This window comes from Delphinapterus leucas, chromosome 18 (assembly GCF_059928025.1).
Source record: "Delphinapterus leucas isolate spDelLeu-1000000601 "Yukka" chromosome 18, BTC_Dleu_Yukka2, whole genome shotgun sequence".
Lineage (NCBI taxonomy): Eukaryota > Metazoa > Chordata > Mammalia > Artiodactyla > Monodontidae > Delphinapterus > Delphinapterus leucas.
Window position 1 is genome coordinate 46639687 of NC_143146.1, and position 15122 is coordinate 46654808.

General features: G+C 37.5%; 1 protein-coding gene across 2 annotated transcripts in view; it reads left to right on the forward strand.

Moving 5' to 3' along the window:
- DIAPH3 (diaphanous related formin 3) overlaps positions 1 to 15122 on the forward strand; it is a 550258-nt gene that overhangs the window by 162382 nt on the left and 372754 nt on the right. For both annotated transcript variants that reach the window (XM_022561162.3, XM_030762514.2), the window contains 2 exons: positions 2549 to 2685; positions 4531 to 4636. In XM_022561162.3, the coding sequence (XP_022416870.2) occupies positions 2549 to 2685; positions 4531 to 4636 (243 nt within the window). The remainder of the gene's footprint in view (positions 1 to 2548; positions 2686 to 4530; positions 4637 to 15122) is intronic.

Genomic DNA, 15122 nt, shown 5'->3' on the forward strand with positions numbered 1-15122 from the left:
AACAGGGGTTTCTTTTTGGTCAGTTAACTTTTTGTGTTAAGGTGTGTACCCTCAGCGAGGGTGCCTTTTTCCTGAAGCCAGCCCCCTCCCTACGTTATCTCTGCTGCTGGTATTAACTCAACATGGGTAGTCATTCAGCACCAATGTTCATGTAGGGCATCTGACACAGGGATTTAGGGTATTCACCTTCCCCTGCCTAACACACCTCCAGTGGCCTGTAGTTCTATGAGGTAATAATAGGCCTCAAGTAAAATGCAAAGGGAACCTATCACTGGTCCTCAGTTTAGAACATTTGAGTTTTCCTAAACTCTGGAGTGGATCCTTGACATTCAGTGGAGAGACAGACCTTCCAAAATTGGTCACTATCTCTCTAACCTTGTAATAGCCTTCATTTAATGCACTTTAAGTGCCAGTACTGGTAAGTTAACTATTTCTCTCACAGAGTCAACGGGTTTAGTTTTGCTTTGTTTTTTTAAATAATTGAATGAGTAATCTTATACAAGTAGGCAGCAGTTCAGTCTTTAATTCTAGATACAGTAGTGGTAACCTGGCCTCATTCCAGTCTCAAAATGAGCACCGTACAATTTTCCATTAGCGAAGTCAGAGAATATTGCCAGTGATGCAGCTTTGAGTTCACAGGACACTGGTTGAAACTAGGAGATCAGAGAATGCTCCTGTTCCATTCTTGACACATGGTTTAGGGTCAGAGGGCCTGACAGAGAAGGTAGGTGGTATCCCTTAGAGGAAATCAGTATGAGTTGCTTTGAATGGCTGGAGGAGCCACAGGATTCTGATTCCAGAAGGGCAGGTGCTGGCTCAGGCCAGCCCAGAGTGGGGGAAGTGAAGGAGGAAGTGCTGAAGGCAAGCTTTACTCAGTCTCAGGTTTATTAGGACAGAGCTAGCCCTTTGGTACTTGGTAATCATTGGCTGATTGACTTTTTGAATTGGGTCTAAGTGGTACACTACAAAACTCTGACAATTCCCTGGAATGATTGTCGAGGCATATTGTAGTCTCTGGCCCCATGCCTGCTTTTCTTTGTTTCCAGTTATGAAACAGCCCAGAGTACCACAAAAGTGAGCATTTCCTGGTTGGTTTAGCTGTTTCCTTGTAAACGTTTCCCTGTCACCAACAGGACAGAGAAGTCCCTTCAAAAATCATACCCTGGGGCCCTTGACCCTTCTGTTTGTATTTCCTTCTTTGTACCTGTGTTCTTTAGATAGTGGTTTAAAGCAAGTGCAATGTTTCACCACAGTGTGAAGCTTCTTTACGTAAATGCGATATACAAGACAGGAAACTTATAAATAAGTTTTCATAACATTCATAACGTTCAAAGCATTTGGATTTAAGCTTGTTATAGATTTTATTTTGATACCAATACCTAGTGCTAATTTTGAGTTCGTAGGTCTGTAATTGAGATTAAGTTCCTTTTTAGTGCTTAGTAGTAATTCTAATCAACTAAATTCTCACTCTTTAAAAGGATCCTCTGGGATGTATGGTAGATAAATAGTACTGTTTTATTGCTTCTATTCATCCTCTGTTATTTGATACTTATCTTCCATAGATTGTAAGTAGACCCTAACAGGTGTATACACCCTTAAATCAAAACACTAAGTCATTAACATAACTCCTATCTTCCAACTGAATGTGACATCCTGGCAGGAGCAAACTTTGGCCTCATTCAAAATAATTCCATTTATATAATGTGTTTACAACTGCATTGTCTTTCTGATAACAAAATATCGTTCAGATCAAAATACACATGTTCTTATGGCAGTTTCTACATGGTATCAGCCCGAATCACCCTTCAGCTTTTGCCTGTTTATGAACTAAGTGTTACTATCTAGGCCCGCACTGTGTAATGTGGTTGCCACATGTGGCTACTGAGCCCTTGAAATGTGGCTAGTCTGAACTGAGATGTGCTGTAAGTGTACAATACACACTAGATTTTGAATACTTAGGAAGAAAAAAAGTAAAAATATCTCATCAATAAATGTTCTATATTGATTATATGTTAAAATGATAATATTTTGGGTATATCGGAATAATTCTATTAAAATCAGTTTTACTTTTTGTTTGAAATTTTACATTGCACATGTGGTTCACATTATATTTCTCTGGGACAGTGATCTGTGCATTTATTTGTGGTACCTCTTACCAACCTTCCTTCCCAGTAGAGCTCCTCACGGCCTCAGTGTCTGGTTCAGTATCAGTCTGTTCATTTTGTATGTTCCTGTTGGGAATCTCAGTATTCCTCACTGCTTCTCTCTTTCTCTAGTTGGCCACTTATCTATCTTAGTAATTATCAGTCATATTGCTATAAAATTACCTTTGAGGGGTTATCTATATTTGATTCTCATAGTTCTTAATGTAAAGGGAATACTTCTATGAATTTTTTTAGGATGTTATGCATTCTTTATATTTTCTGGCTTTACTACATGTACACGTATATTATCTTATAAACATTTAAAAAATAACTACATTTCCTTCAGGGCATTATTTTTTCAACTAACCACTAAAATTTAACCTCTTATTTCCAAAATGTTGTAGTATGGCTTGGAAAGAATTATGAGTGAAGAGAGGAGTCTTTCTTTGTTAGCCAGAGCCATTGATCCTGAGAAGCCCAGTATGATGACGGATGTGGTTAAACTCCTTTCTGCAGTGTGCATTGTAGGGGAGGAAAGCATGTAAGTCTTCTCAACTTATTTCTCTCATTACATAATAATTTAATACAGTTTGAGTCATATAATGTTTTCATTATTCTATTTTAGTCTAGAATTTACTTTAAAAAAATGAACTATACTTAAGCAGGTGATTTAGATTTATATTGGCTGAACAGAAATGTTTGAGTAGTAATTTTTCTCTCTTAATCAATATAGTAGTTATGGGCTAACATGTTTCTATGAAAAATGGATTTCTTCATTATATTTAAACTGTTCTGAACTCAAAACCTAAATAAACATTCTAAATGGAGACTTTGAAAAATATACAAATTGGTTCTGTTTCTTATTTATTTATTTACTTTTTGGATAGAATTAATTCAATAATAAGTGTGTAATTGATAATGTAATGGTTGAGGGTGCAAGGTCCTTGACAGTAAAGTACATACTAAAGTTTTAACTTTAAAGACATTATCCACAATTGCTAGAGCTGTAACTAAAAGACCATTACATACATATTAAAAGATAAATAAAAATAAACCTGTTTTTCTTTTTAAGGAAGATTACTGTTCTTATTACAAGAAAGCATTTAAAATTTATTTAAAATACTTTTTATAAATGATAAAGATATACAAACTGAACAACCAAAAGAACAAACAGAAATGACCCTCCCTCCTATAAGGGTAGGCAGAGCCCTGTAAGTGAAACCTCCTGCACACATTTAAAAATTGTCCATGTAGAGGTCCTGTGGGGCCGATGACTGTTGCGCCGCTCAGTTTGGACTTAGTTGGAGAGTCAACAGGCACCACTCAGCCCTGGCCCTCTGCCCCCGTATGTAGCTATAGTGTGTATCCCTGGATGAGGCCATGCCTGCTGCAGTCCCAGCTGCAAAGCCAGGCGTACAGCTTCTGCACTTTCCCATTTTAAAAAGGCCATGTTAATTTTGGTGCAGAAACCTAAGTGTGAGTTTAATGTTGACACATAAGATACTTCCTGTTCTCCCCCAACTCCTTTCTGCTCCTCCTCCATCCTCCTCCCTTGGCTTCCCTCCTTCCTCTTCCCCCCTCTCTCCCTTACTTCTTGTTTCTTCTATCTCTTTTCTCTTCTTCCCTTTTCCTTCCCTATCCCTTCCTCCCTCCTTTCCTTTCTTCTTGTCCTTCTCCTTTACCTTCTCTTTCTTAATCCTCTTCCTCTTTTTCCTCCTCCCTCTTCTACTCCTCCTCCTCCACTTCCATATTATTTTTATTATTTCTTGACTTCAGGATAGGTCATCAAAATGAGTAAATAACTCTTAGGACTAAAGTGTCTACGTCCACAAACTGTGTGAGCTTTTACAGTATGCTGGGTACTGTTAGCATAAGCATTCTTTAAAGAAGTAGCAAGTATACTTCTTGCATAACCATTATTCTTTATATTTGACTGTAATTCCTTAGTACTATATGTTTTTGGGCACCAGAGCTTCATTTATTTATACTCAAGACAGAGTAGGGTTGTAGTGCTTAACCTTTTTCTTCCTCAGTTTCCTAACCTATAATATGGCATAAAAATAGTTATCCCATATTATAGAGTTCGTAGAATTATATACATTAAAAATGGTTAATATTTGTAAACTGGTTTAAATAGTGCCTGATGTGTAGTAAGTACTGTATAAATGCTTGGTAAATAAACATGATCATAGGGTTATTATGAGGAATAAATGAATTAAAACATGTAACATAGTTCATGCTTGATATGTGCTATATGATCAGTAAGCTACTTTTAAAATGTTATTGGTTGCCTAGGAGTAGTCACTCTGGAGTTTAGTAGATTAAGCTATTGTATTGGGTTATTTGCTGTTTGTAATTTCCTTTATAATTTCAAATTTTCCAATAGCCTTGAAGAAGTTTTAGAAGCTTTAACATCATCTGGAGAAGAAAGAAAAATTGACAGATTTTCTTCTATTGTGGAAGGTCTTCGGCACAATTCAGTTCAATTGCAAGTAGGTTTCATGTTTATCATTCATACTGTTTTTTGTAACTGTTTCCTGATTGACTTATATTTAATACTGTAGTATGAAACCCCACATGCCATTTAATATTTTATAGCATTTTAAATAAATACAGAATTCTAACATATCATAATTTATCTTATAGATACAAATTTATGTACACCTATAATTATTTCCTTAGGTTCCTAGAAGTTGACTTACTAGATTTCTCTGTGAAATATATAATCATAGTCCATGAATTGTTATCTCAATTGTTGATTTTTATAATTTTTTAAGAAGTCTAGGCAATTGAGTGAATTGTGGCTTTTCGTTGTATTAGTTTTATATCTGAAAAGTTGAGAGTGTCCATGAGTAAAAAGACCAAGATACACTTAGAAAAATCCTTTCAAAGATTTTTTTTTCCTTTCAAAGATTTTTAAGCACTCCCAAAAAGTCACATTTAGACTTGAAACACTATAGTACCCAAGCTGCATGTCTAATATTCATTTAATTTCTCCCTTTTTTTAAAGACACAAGAATTTTATTGCTGGAACTATTGTTACAATCATTGCTAATCAAACCTAAGTATTTTTAAGGAATTATCGATGACTGATTCCTACCTTCAAATTAAAAAAAAAATTAATTGGTGTGGTTGGGACCTGGCTATTGGGATTTTTGAAAGATCCTCAGGTGATTCTAATGTGCAATAAAATTTGGAAAGCAAGGTGCTAATAGCTATGAAGTAAATCTGTTTCACACTTAATAGTAAAATATTATAGTTTTAATTTTTACTTGAAAGCTCTGTGTACCTTAGCCATTTAATTGTTTCTCATTGTGGTAGGAATGGAAAAACCAGATCTTAGTGTTAAGTTAATAAAAAATAAACATGGTATTTGAGGAAAAATCAGAAAATGTTAGTGACTGTCATATTAATAATTTATTATGACATTTCTGAAGACGGTATTTTGTGAATCTGCTTCTGGTGACAGTGTTTGTGAATGGTGGTGAGGAACCCTGTGTGACTGGTTTCTCGGGACAGTATGCAGACTTGAAGATCTGAGTACGTGTATGGTCACTATTGCGTGGGTCCAGTTCCTGGAGCTTCTGGAAAAGAGCTCCTCCTTCCACATCTGGGAGTGGGGGCCTGGGCTTTGTGTCCACCGCTGACCTCAACCCTGCTCCTTCAGTTCCTCGGTGGGCTGGGGTCTGTTAATCCGTTTACCATTACCCTCATTTCCCTTTCCTTCCCATTTCTCATTGGCCCCAGATTTCCTGTTCACCACAGGACTAATGAAGAGTGAGCCTAAAAGAAACTGTGTAGAGAAAAGCTGAACAATTACTTTATCTGGGTTTTCCTCTAGTACTCATGTAACTTTTACTTGCACAGTGTTTGTGCAAATACCAGTAGGTTATTATATTAATTTTGGTAATTTGTGCAACTTATTAGAAATTATGTCTAGTTTAAAAACCTCACTATGAAATGTAATAGTCCCATACAAAGTTTATTCCCTAAGTAAAGACCTTTTGGTCCTAATGCATACTTTTTGTATTTAATGACACACATGTTACAGGAATGATGAAAACAGTAGAGCTCTGAGTCAGGCAGGCTTGAATTTGAGTCCCAGCTCTTCACATCGTAGCTTTAGTGACTCTGGATCAGTTCCCAAATCATTCTATACTTCAGCTTTCTCAGTTGCAAGATGGCAGTAATCTCAGTACCTAGCTCATTGCTGATGCAAGGATTACATAGGATATAGGTTTAAATGCTTAGTACGCTGCTTGGTTCATTAGCAGAAGCGTTCAGTAAATGCTAGCTTTAAAAAGTAATTTTGGTAAATTAAAAAAATAAAGTCAGTGGAGATTAAATGTGATCTTCATTTTTTAAAGAAACATTACCAGCGTTGATATTAAAATTGATACTTTACTATACAACCCAGCATTTAATGAAAACTTGCTAATGAAAACTTATGTTCACACAAAAATGCATGCACAAATTTTTATAGCAGGTTTATTTGTCATAGCCCCAGACTGGGAACAACCCCGTGTCCCTCAGCAGGTGAATGGTTACACTGTGGTACACCGTACATATAATACTATTCCACATCAAAGAGGAATGAGCTACTGACTTAACGCAACTTGCGTGAATCTTCAGAGAATTAAGCAGATCGAAAAATGCCAGTCCTAAAAGGTTACACACTGTTGAAAAATGCCAGTCCTAAAAGGTTGCCCAGTGTGGTTTCATTTATATAACATTCTTTTTTCTTTTTCTTTTTTTTTTTTTTTGCCGTACGTGGGCCTCTCACTGTTGTGGCCTCTCCCGCTGCGGAGCACAGGCTCCGGTCGCGCAGGCTCAGTGGCCATGGCTCACGGGCGCAGCCGCTCCGCGGCATGTGGGATCCTCCTGGACCGGGGCACGAACCCGCGTCCCCTGCATCGGCAGGCGGACTCTCAACCACTGCGCCACCACGGAAGCCCTATATAACATTCTTGAAATAACCAGATTATAGAGAACAGTTCTCTAAGAACAGTTTACTGCTTTACTGGTTGCCAAAGATTTGGATTCGGGTCCGGGAAAGTGTTGGGTGTGGCTGTAAATAAATAGCAGGAAGGAGTGTCGTGCAATTAAAGCAGTTCTGTATCTTGATTGCGGTGATGGTTACACAAATCTATACATGTGATGAAATTGCATAGAACTGTACACGCATACACAGATGAGTGTAAAGCTGGTAAAATCTGAAAAAGCTCTGTGGATTGTACCAATTTCAACTTCTTGGTTTTGGTATTGTACTATAATGATGCAGGATGTTACCAATGGGAGGAATTGTGTGAAGAGTACTCAGGACCAACCTGTACATATTTTTTTTTTTTTCAACTTCCAATGAATCTATAATTATTTCAAAATAAAAGTTTTAAAAAATCTTGATAAAATTGGGCTTCCAACTTTTTTTTTTTTTTTTTTTTTTGCGGGCCTCTCACTGTTGTGGCCTCTCCCGTTGTGTGGAGCACAGGCTCTGGACGCGCAGGCCCAGCCGCTCCGCGGCATGTGGGATCCTCACGGACCGGGGCACGAACCCGTGTCCCCTGCATCGGCAGGCGAACTCTCAACCACTGCGCCACCAGGGAAGCCCCCAACTTTTTTTACAACATTATTACATCATTTGATGTTTGAAAGCTGTGAGGGAAAGGATAAAGAAGGGCTCTTTAAGAACAAAGTCAAGTTTTGCCTAGGTAAATGACATGATTGACTCATTAATTGGAAAGTTTGACTATTGCAACCTTAAAATTCTTGGTTATTTGGCATATTAAATTTGTTTTGGCTACCAGACATTAAACTAAATCTATTTGGTCTTTTAAAATCCTGATTACTGTGTGAACTTGAAGGCAAACTGCATGAGTCAAAAAAATTCTTGGGTAAATTTATTCATTTCTATTATGGGTAGTTACTCTGATTTTACTGAAGGTGCTAAGTTATGGAAAAATAACTTTATAGTTACGATAAAATATGATAAAAAGAACTATTAATTAAAAACTGTAAATTAAGGTTACTATTCCATAGAAGACAGTAAGACTTGAAGAAATGAAAATATATTCGTCTAGAGAATTGATATAATTTTGAAATGATTTTTTTAACAGTTTTATTGAGATAAAATTTATTCATTTAAAGTGTACAATTCCATGTTTTTTTATGTATATTCAGAACGGTGCAATTTTCACCACAGTCAATTTTAGTACATTTTCATCATCCCCAAAAGAAAGCCCTCATGCCCTGGCCGTCACCCCTCGGTGCCCTCATTATCTCTGGCTGTGGGCAGCCAATACTCTACTTTCTCCCTCTATAGAGTTTCGTATTCCAGATGTTTGGTATCAGTGAAATCACAGAGTATGTGGTCTTTTCTTCCTTCTTTCACTTAGCATAGTATTTTCAAGGTTCATCCATGCTGTAGGATGTATCAGAGCCTCATTTTGTTGTGGTTGTTGTTGATGCCGTATATGATGCTGCTGTATGGTATCCGGCATTTCGTTTATCTGTTGTCAGGTGGTGGGCATGTGGACTGTTTTAAACTTTTTGGTTATTATGAACAATGCTACTGTGAATATTTGTGGGGACATTTCTTTCTTAATGACGGCTTATTTGCCATATTTAGTGTTAAGGCATTAAGGGTGGAGAGGAGGGGCTAGCAGCAGCCTCTTTCTGGACAGCTGTGGAAATTGCTTGAGGAATTTTTATCAGGATACAGGTGGCTGATTATATTAGCTTTTATGAAACTAATTGCTTAAGTTGTAATTAAGTATATTTTCTGTTACACTTAGTAGTGTCATTATTTTTTGATGTCCTATAAACACTATAATTTCTTGATAGAGTTTTTAAAGTTTAATTTTCAGTGAGAAGTGAAAGGTCATTTTAGCATCATTTAAATTCATTTCTTGTGAATTGTTCTCAATTGAACAATTCAAAGAATTGTTCTCAATTCTAATATTCCCTACTGAACCATTTTGTTGTGTGTTTATACTCTAATGGATGTTTCTTCTTCCTGTTAAGTCAAATGTATGAAATAGCTAGCAGGTAGCAAGCTTAAGTTAAGAGTAAAGTTATTGTTTTCCTGATAGCTAACTTAGGGGGAAAAAAGTAAGTAGATTCTCTTTTCTGGGGTTGCTAATTCTATTTCCTTTAAAATGATCAAGCAGTACTTTAGTAATATCTAAATACTTTTCTCTCTGGGTGTTTCTAAAGTTAACAAAAATAAAAAAAATGTTTTAGAACTAGCTGATTATCAATTTTCCCGTAAAGCTATTGCTCTAAGTACCCATTTTATTCCATTAGCTATTTAAGTTGCATTTATTAAAATGTACTAGTCAGGGGTGATATTAACAAATGAAATTAAAAATAAAACTTGTTTGTCCCTGAATAAAATAGAAACAAATTGTTTGCTTTTAAATTGGAGAAAATGGGAGATAGTAAAATTAAAAAATTCCTCATTGTTCTCTTAGTGCAAAGTATATTTATTCCAAAGTACTTTTTAAGGGAGGATTGTTACATTTACTTAAGTCTGCTAATAATAATGATGAAGATAACGTGACTACCTCTGATTCTGATAGGGTCCAGTCTTCATGTGTGTGATTAGCTCCTTGTGTTGCTTGGGTCTTCCTTAGAAGAGGGTTGGAATAATGTGAGTGCACCAATCTCTAGTATCTGTCACACTTTGATTTTCATTGTTATTTTCATTTCTATCCTCTTATTATTATATTTTCTTTCTATGTGTGTCTTCTTTCTTCTCTTGTTAGAGCCATACTTTGCTAGGGTGTCAGAAGCATTATCTAGATCCTAAAGAGTTTGTTCAAACCCATGTTGTTGGGCATAGGGCTGGTGGGATTGTGGTAGATTTTTGTCAGGAAAGGAATCAAAGTGTGGGAATCCTGGAGTTTTTGGGGTTGGCTATTTGACTTTTCCTCTGCATCTGTGTCCTCAGTGACGGCACGCTGTACCTTCCCTTCCTATGGTGTCTTCCTGGACTCTTGGAGTGTCAAGAACACAAAGGATCTGTGGTTTTATGCCACTTGTAAACTACCGTGTTAGTCTGCCACACTTGTATGGGTGCTGCTGTCAAAAGACACGAACTCCTAGGTCAAAAACAAAGGACTTCAGTTACCTACAGCCATAGCAGTAGCTCAAGTATCAGCTTTGTCAACCCCAGTTTCCAGTTTCAGTGGGTTGTGTTATAGGGACGACACCCTGAGCTTAGAGAATCCAAGTCTGCTATCATGGGCAGCAGTTACTCTGACTGATACAGGCTGTGATGAGCTCCATTCCATTTGTCTCCCAGAGTATTTAATTAAGCCTGCTGGTCAGCAGTGCTTCAAGCAGCAGGTTGAGGCTGCCCTGCAGTACTGACTTCAGGCATGCCTTCCAGGTCCCAGATCCCATCAGCTGAACAAATCCTGTAAACTGTCAGGGTCTATCTTAGGACACCAGGAGGCTTTCTTATCTTCTTCTGTTGCTCTTTCACTCGGCCTGAGGTATTAATGATTGCACAGACTTCCCTTTGTTCAGCAAGGAGGACATCTGGCGCAACTCCTTCATCTGTAACAGCCCTGCCAGTGAGTGAAAGCTGACCTGAGTGCCTTGCAGGGCTGATGCAGTGTCACTGATTACTTCAGCTAAAACCAGGGACACATTTCGTATCATCTGTTCTAATTCAGTGACTCATCGTAGGGATAACTGTCTGCAGGTGCACGTATGTAGTGATCAGTGTTCTCTCCAGGAAACTCCCCAGAGTAACCAAAGTTCGCCTGGGTGTGGAGAGATGGCCACGGTTGTCTGAGGCTGTACGTGTGCTGATACTGTTTCCTCACACACCTGAGCATCTCTTATGAGCACCTCTGAGGTGTAAGTCATGGTGTTTTTGGAGAGAGAGGCATGTTAATGCCTGGCTTCCCCACAAGATACATAGTTTTGAAGGTGCACATGGTGTTCCTGGAAGGAACATGTTGTTTATAGTTGTTGGGAACCCCCAATTGGGATCTCTATCAGTTGGGGCTACCAGGTGACAGTGCTTTCAACAAGGCCTCCCAGCCAGCTGATAAATTTTTGGATTCTCAGTTCAGGAAATAATTGAGTCCAGTCTTTATTTTGGAGGGACTGTCTGAAGACATGGCTGCAATGGCAGGTCGTGTTACAGGAGCTTGGAGAACACAGATCTTTCAGAATGGGCTGTGGGTCTGCCTGCCCTTTTGCTCTGGAGGGGAGATGCTGTCTCTGTCTTCCAAGATGGTTTGCTGTACAGACATCCTTGTCAAGGTCTTGCAGAAGAAAAGCCATCTGTACCTCTACTTGCAATACATGCAGAGACACAGAGAGAATTGCCTGGCAGCAGAGAGCAGACCGTTGCACCTCCTTCTGCCACCTTTTTGGCTTCTTTTCCTTCAGCCTGATGCTCCTGGTGTTGTTCCTGTATACACAAAGGTGTGCGTTTGTTGTACCTTGATGTTGAGTGAATGGAACAAAACCTTCACTATTTTCGCTTCATATGATACTACAGAGTAGTAGTACATAGTACTCTGTACTTTGAAATATGTTACTTGGCAATAATCGACAAATATGACATTGAAACAGATCAGTTACAATGCCTTTTTGAATTTAGCCAAGGTTATTAGCTTCTGTTTGTTTTGTTTCCCTTACCCCTTAAATGCTCAAAATGTACCCAAGTTTAATTTTGCACGAGACCAAGCGAAGGTCTTCCTATAATGAATAGTCATATCTTGATTTACTGTTTCTTTTTGTTTCAAGTATCTCCTACCCCCTCAAAAAAGTCAATGTTAACTAGAGTTATTTTTAATATCAAGTAAGTCGTTCGCACATTTAATGAAGGATACAGAGTGTAGTAGAACGTTTATCTTTAGGATCACTGTTGGGGCATTCCAGAAGGATGCAGAGATCAATTTATTTTAATTCCTCTCTTTTTTTACTACTACTTTTATTGAGGTTTGCAGCAGTTTGGTTACTGTATCTATATGAATCAAACTGTTAAACATATTAAAATGGACTAGTAAATAATATGCCATTAAGCTAATAAACATTAAAGAAACAGTAAAATAATACACTAACGTGAACTCATATTGTCATGTGGAGCACACACCTACTAAACTAAAAAAAACATTTTTGTCCTAGAGTATACTGCCAATTTTCTGAGTCTGTGTAATACATTTTTTCACTTATGCTACAATAGACCACCAAAAAGATACACTTAATTCATGACTCAAGGTAACTGCAAAATTTCATAATTAACCAGTCAATTAGTTAATTATTCAGAGATTGCCGTTCAGGGTTCTGCTAGATATTAGAACTATAAAGATGAATGAAATACACTGCTTAAGTCCTTAAGAAGCTTATACTCAGGAATTTATAGCTGGCTAATGTTTCATATGAAAATTGCGATACTAGGAGTTTCAACAAAATGGGAGAACACAGGAGAAATTCATGATGTCTCAGGGGGAGTGTCTGAATGAACCTTTAAAAATCCAAGCTCTGTCTTGAATCCAGCTGTTCCTGTTCATATAAATTAGGGCCTCTTGAATCCTTCAGTTTATTTCTCTGCATCTGTATGAGATATATGCAGTTACCTCAAGCTCTGACTTGTCCTCTTACTGTGTTCATTTACCGAATATTTAATTGGAAATATAAGTAAAATTATAGGACTTTACATATGCTGATATACTTCACTCTTTCTGTGTTTGTCTACATAATGTAGTAGTCTATTTTAGTTTATATTCTGAATTAATGCATGAGATTTTAAAATTCTTTGGAGTTTCTTTAGTTGCACTGGAGGCAAGATATTTCTCTATAAGCATCATTTACTCATTTTAACTTGATAATGTAGAATTTGATTGTGCAGAGAGAGACATGATTTCTGCTATGGGGTAGAGAAGATGAATAGCGGTCTGACCTGTGTCTTCCAGGCCCAGATAGTAAGTATTCACAGGTTCTGATAGGATTTTTATTTAAGTACTTTACTGGTGCTTGTTTCCAGTCTGAATTTAGCTTCGGAAGCTGATATGTTTTCAGTGTAGTATAGCCATCATTTTACATGTGAAAACATGTTATATTCAGGATGAATATGTTGACCAAGTGTGAACTTTCTAAAGAATGTTTGCTTTTGCTGTTTGTTGGATACCTTTTCAATTCCTTCCACATAATCGTGGAGAAAGCACCTGTGCTGGTGGCCTTTGAAAAACCTGGACAGGCCTGTGTTCGAGGCTCAAGCGTCACTGCTGTTAGTATACCTGGCATTTTGTACTTAAACTTGTTTGTCTGAAAAGGGTTGGAAACCAAAGGTTAAAGATGCATAAAGTGTTTATTTTTTCTCCTGTTTGTGTTGCACATAGTGATAGACAGCAGTAAATTAAATTGTGTACTGGAGGAACTTTAGGTGATGCATATTCACATGTGAAGAAACCTTCTCACTTCATTTTCAAGGACAGAAAGCTGCTTTGCTGATTAAGTGATGAAAATTCCAGCATGTGTCTTTGTCTTGCTGTTTAACCCCTTTCTACTTCTAATGATTTTCCTTTGATCATTTGCCTTGTTCTTAAGATTGCCTTTGACAAGCTCTATCCCTCATATTGAATATCTTTGAGATTTTTGCTTACAGTTTATCTACTTTGTCCCCTGTTATATGTCTTTACCCCTCTAGTTTACAACATTGCTGACATTTGTCCCACTATTTGTAATTACTGTTTTGGCTGCTTATTTTCCTAATCCTTGGCTATGTGGGGTTTGCTGGTCTCAGCTTTTGTAGGACATTTTCAGTCTGTTGCTGTTCTTGAGGAAATCCTCAACTGTCCCGAATTCTAGCTGGATATGTGCGTGCCTGTGTGTGCAGACACATCTTTATAGCTAGAAGTTATGTTAAAAATACCTTTTCTCATGTAAGGCTCCTTTTTGATAATTGGGGCAAGAGTAACAAATGAGGTTACAGCATTTACTTTCCATATCATTAGAACTGAGTACATATCTAACACCTAAAGATGTGTCTTACTTATAAGCCTTGTTTAAACCAAAGGTTAATGAGCAGTATTTCTAAAGTATAAAGGTACATTTGGAGCAAGGAGAATATTTTAGAGCCAGTTTTAATTGTATGCTTTCATTTACTGGTTGCATATGGTACATGTGAGAAGGAAAATGTTTTCCACGTGCAGCAGCAGTTCTGTCCCTTTGTAGAAACTTCTCGTCAAGTCACCAATTTGCCAGATGCAGTGGTAATTATCTTATTTGACCTATTAGAGCATTTGACACAGTTGATCACTCTCCCTGTTGACACACTTTTCTCCCATTCTTCCAGGACACCACAATCTCTTCATTTATCTTCTACCACATTGATAGCTTTTTACTTTTCTTTAACTCATTTCCTCAACCTTCAAATCAAAACCTACAATTGAAATGTCCCAACCAGTTCTTGTACCTCCTCTTCTCTCTCTCTTTACAACTCTCTCGGTGATTCCATCTAAGATCTTGGTTTTTACATACAAATGCTATGGTAATCTCTTTCGCCAACTGGAGTCTCCTATATCCAATTTACTTTTCTAGTTTTTTCGATGAGGATCAATAATAGACAATATTTCCAACTTAACATCTCCAAAACTTAAGTCCTGATCTTTCTTCCCAAGCCTGTTTCCTCTGTTTATGCTGATTTTTTTTCTAGCTTAATAAATGTCAGCCTTTGAATTGCCCAGGCAATTCAAACTGTGGATTCAATCTTGCCTCCTCTCTTTCTATAGTAGTGATTTCTGTCTTTTTCATTTCATGACTGCATCTCTAGCACCAAGAAGTGCTTAGTAGACATCATTAACAGGCTTGGAAGGAATGAAATGCATGAGCTAGTAAACAGAGAAGATCTTGTGCCCAAAGATAGAACCTTCAGATAAGTTAGGATGCTCCCAGGAGGGCAGAAACTCTTGTTTTCTTACCCTCGTCAGTCCCAGAGGAAGGTGGCTTTTGCCTGCT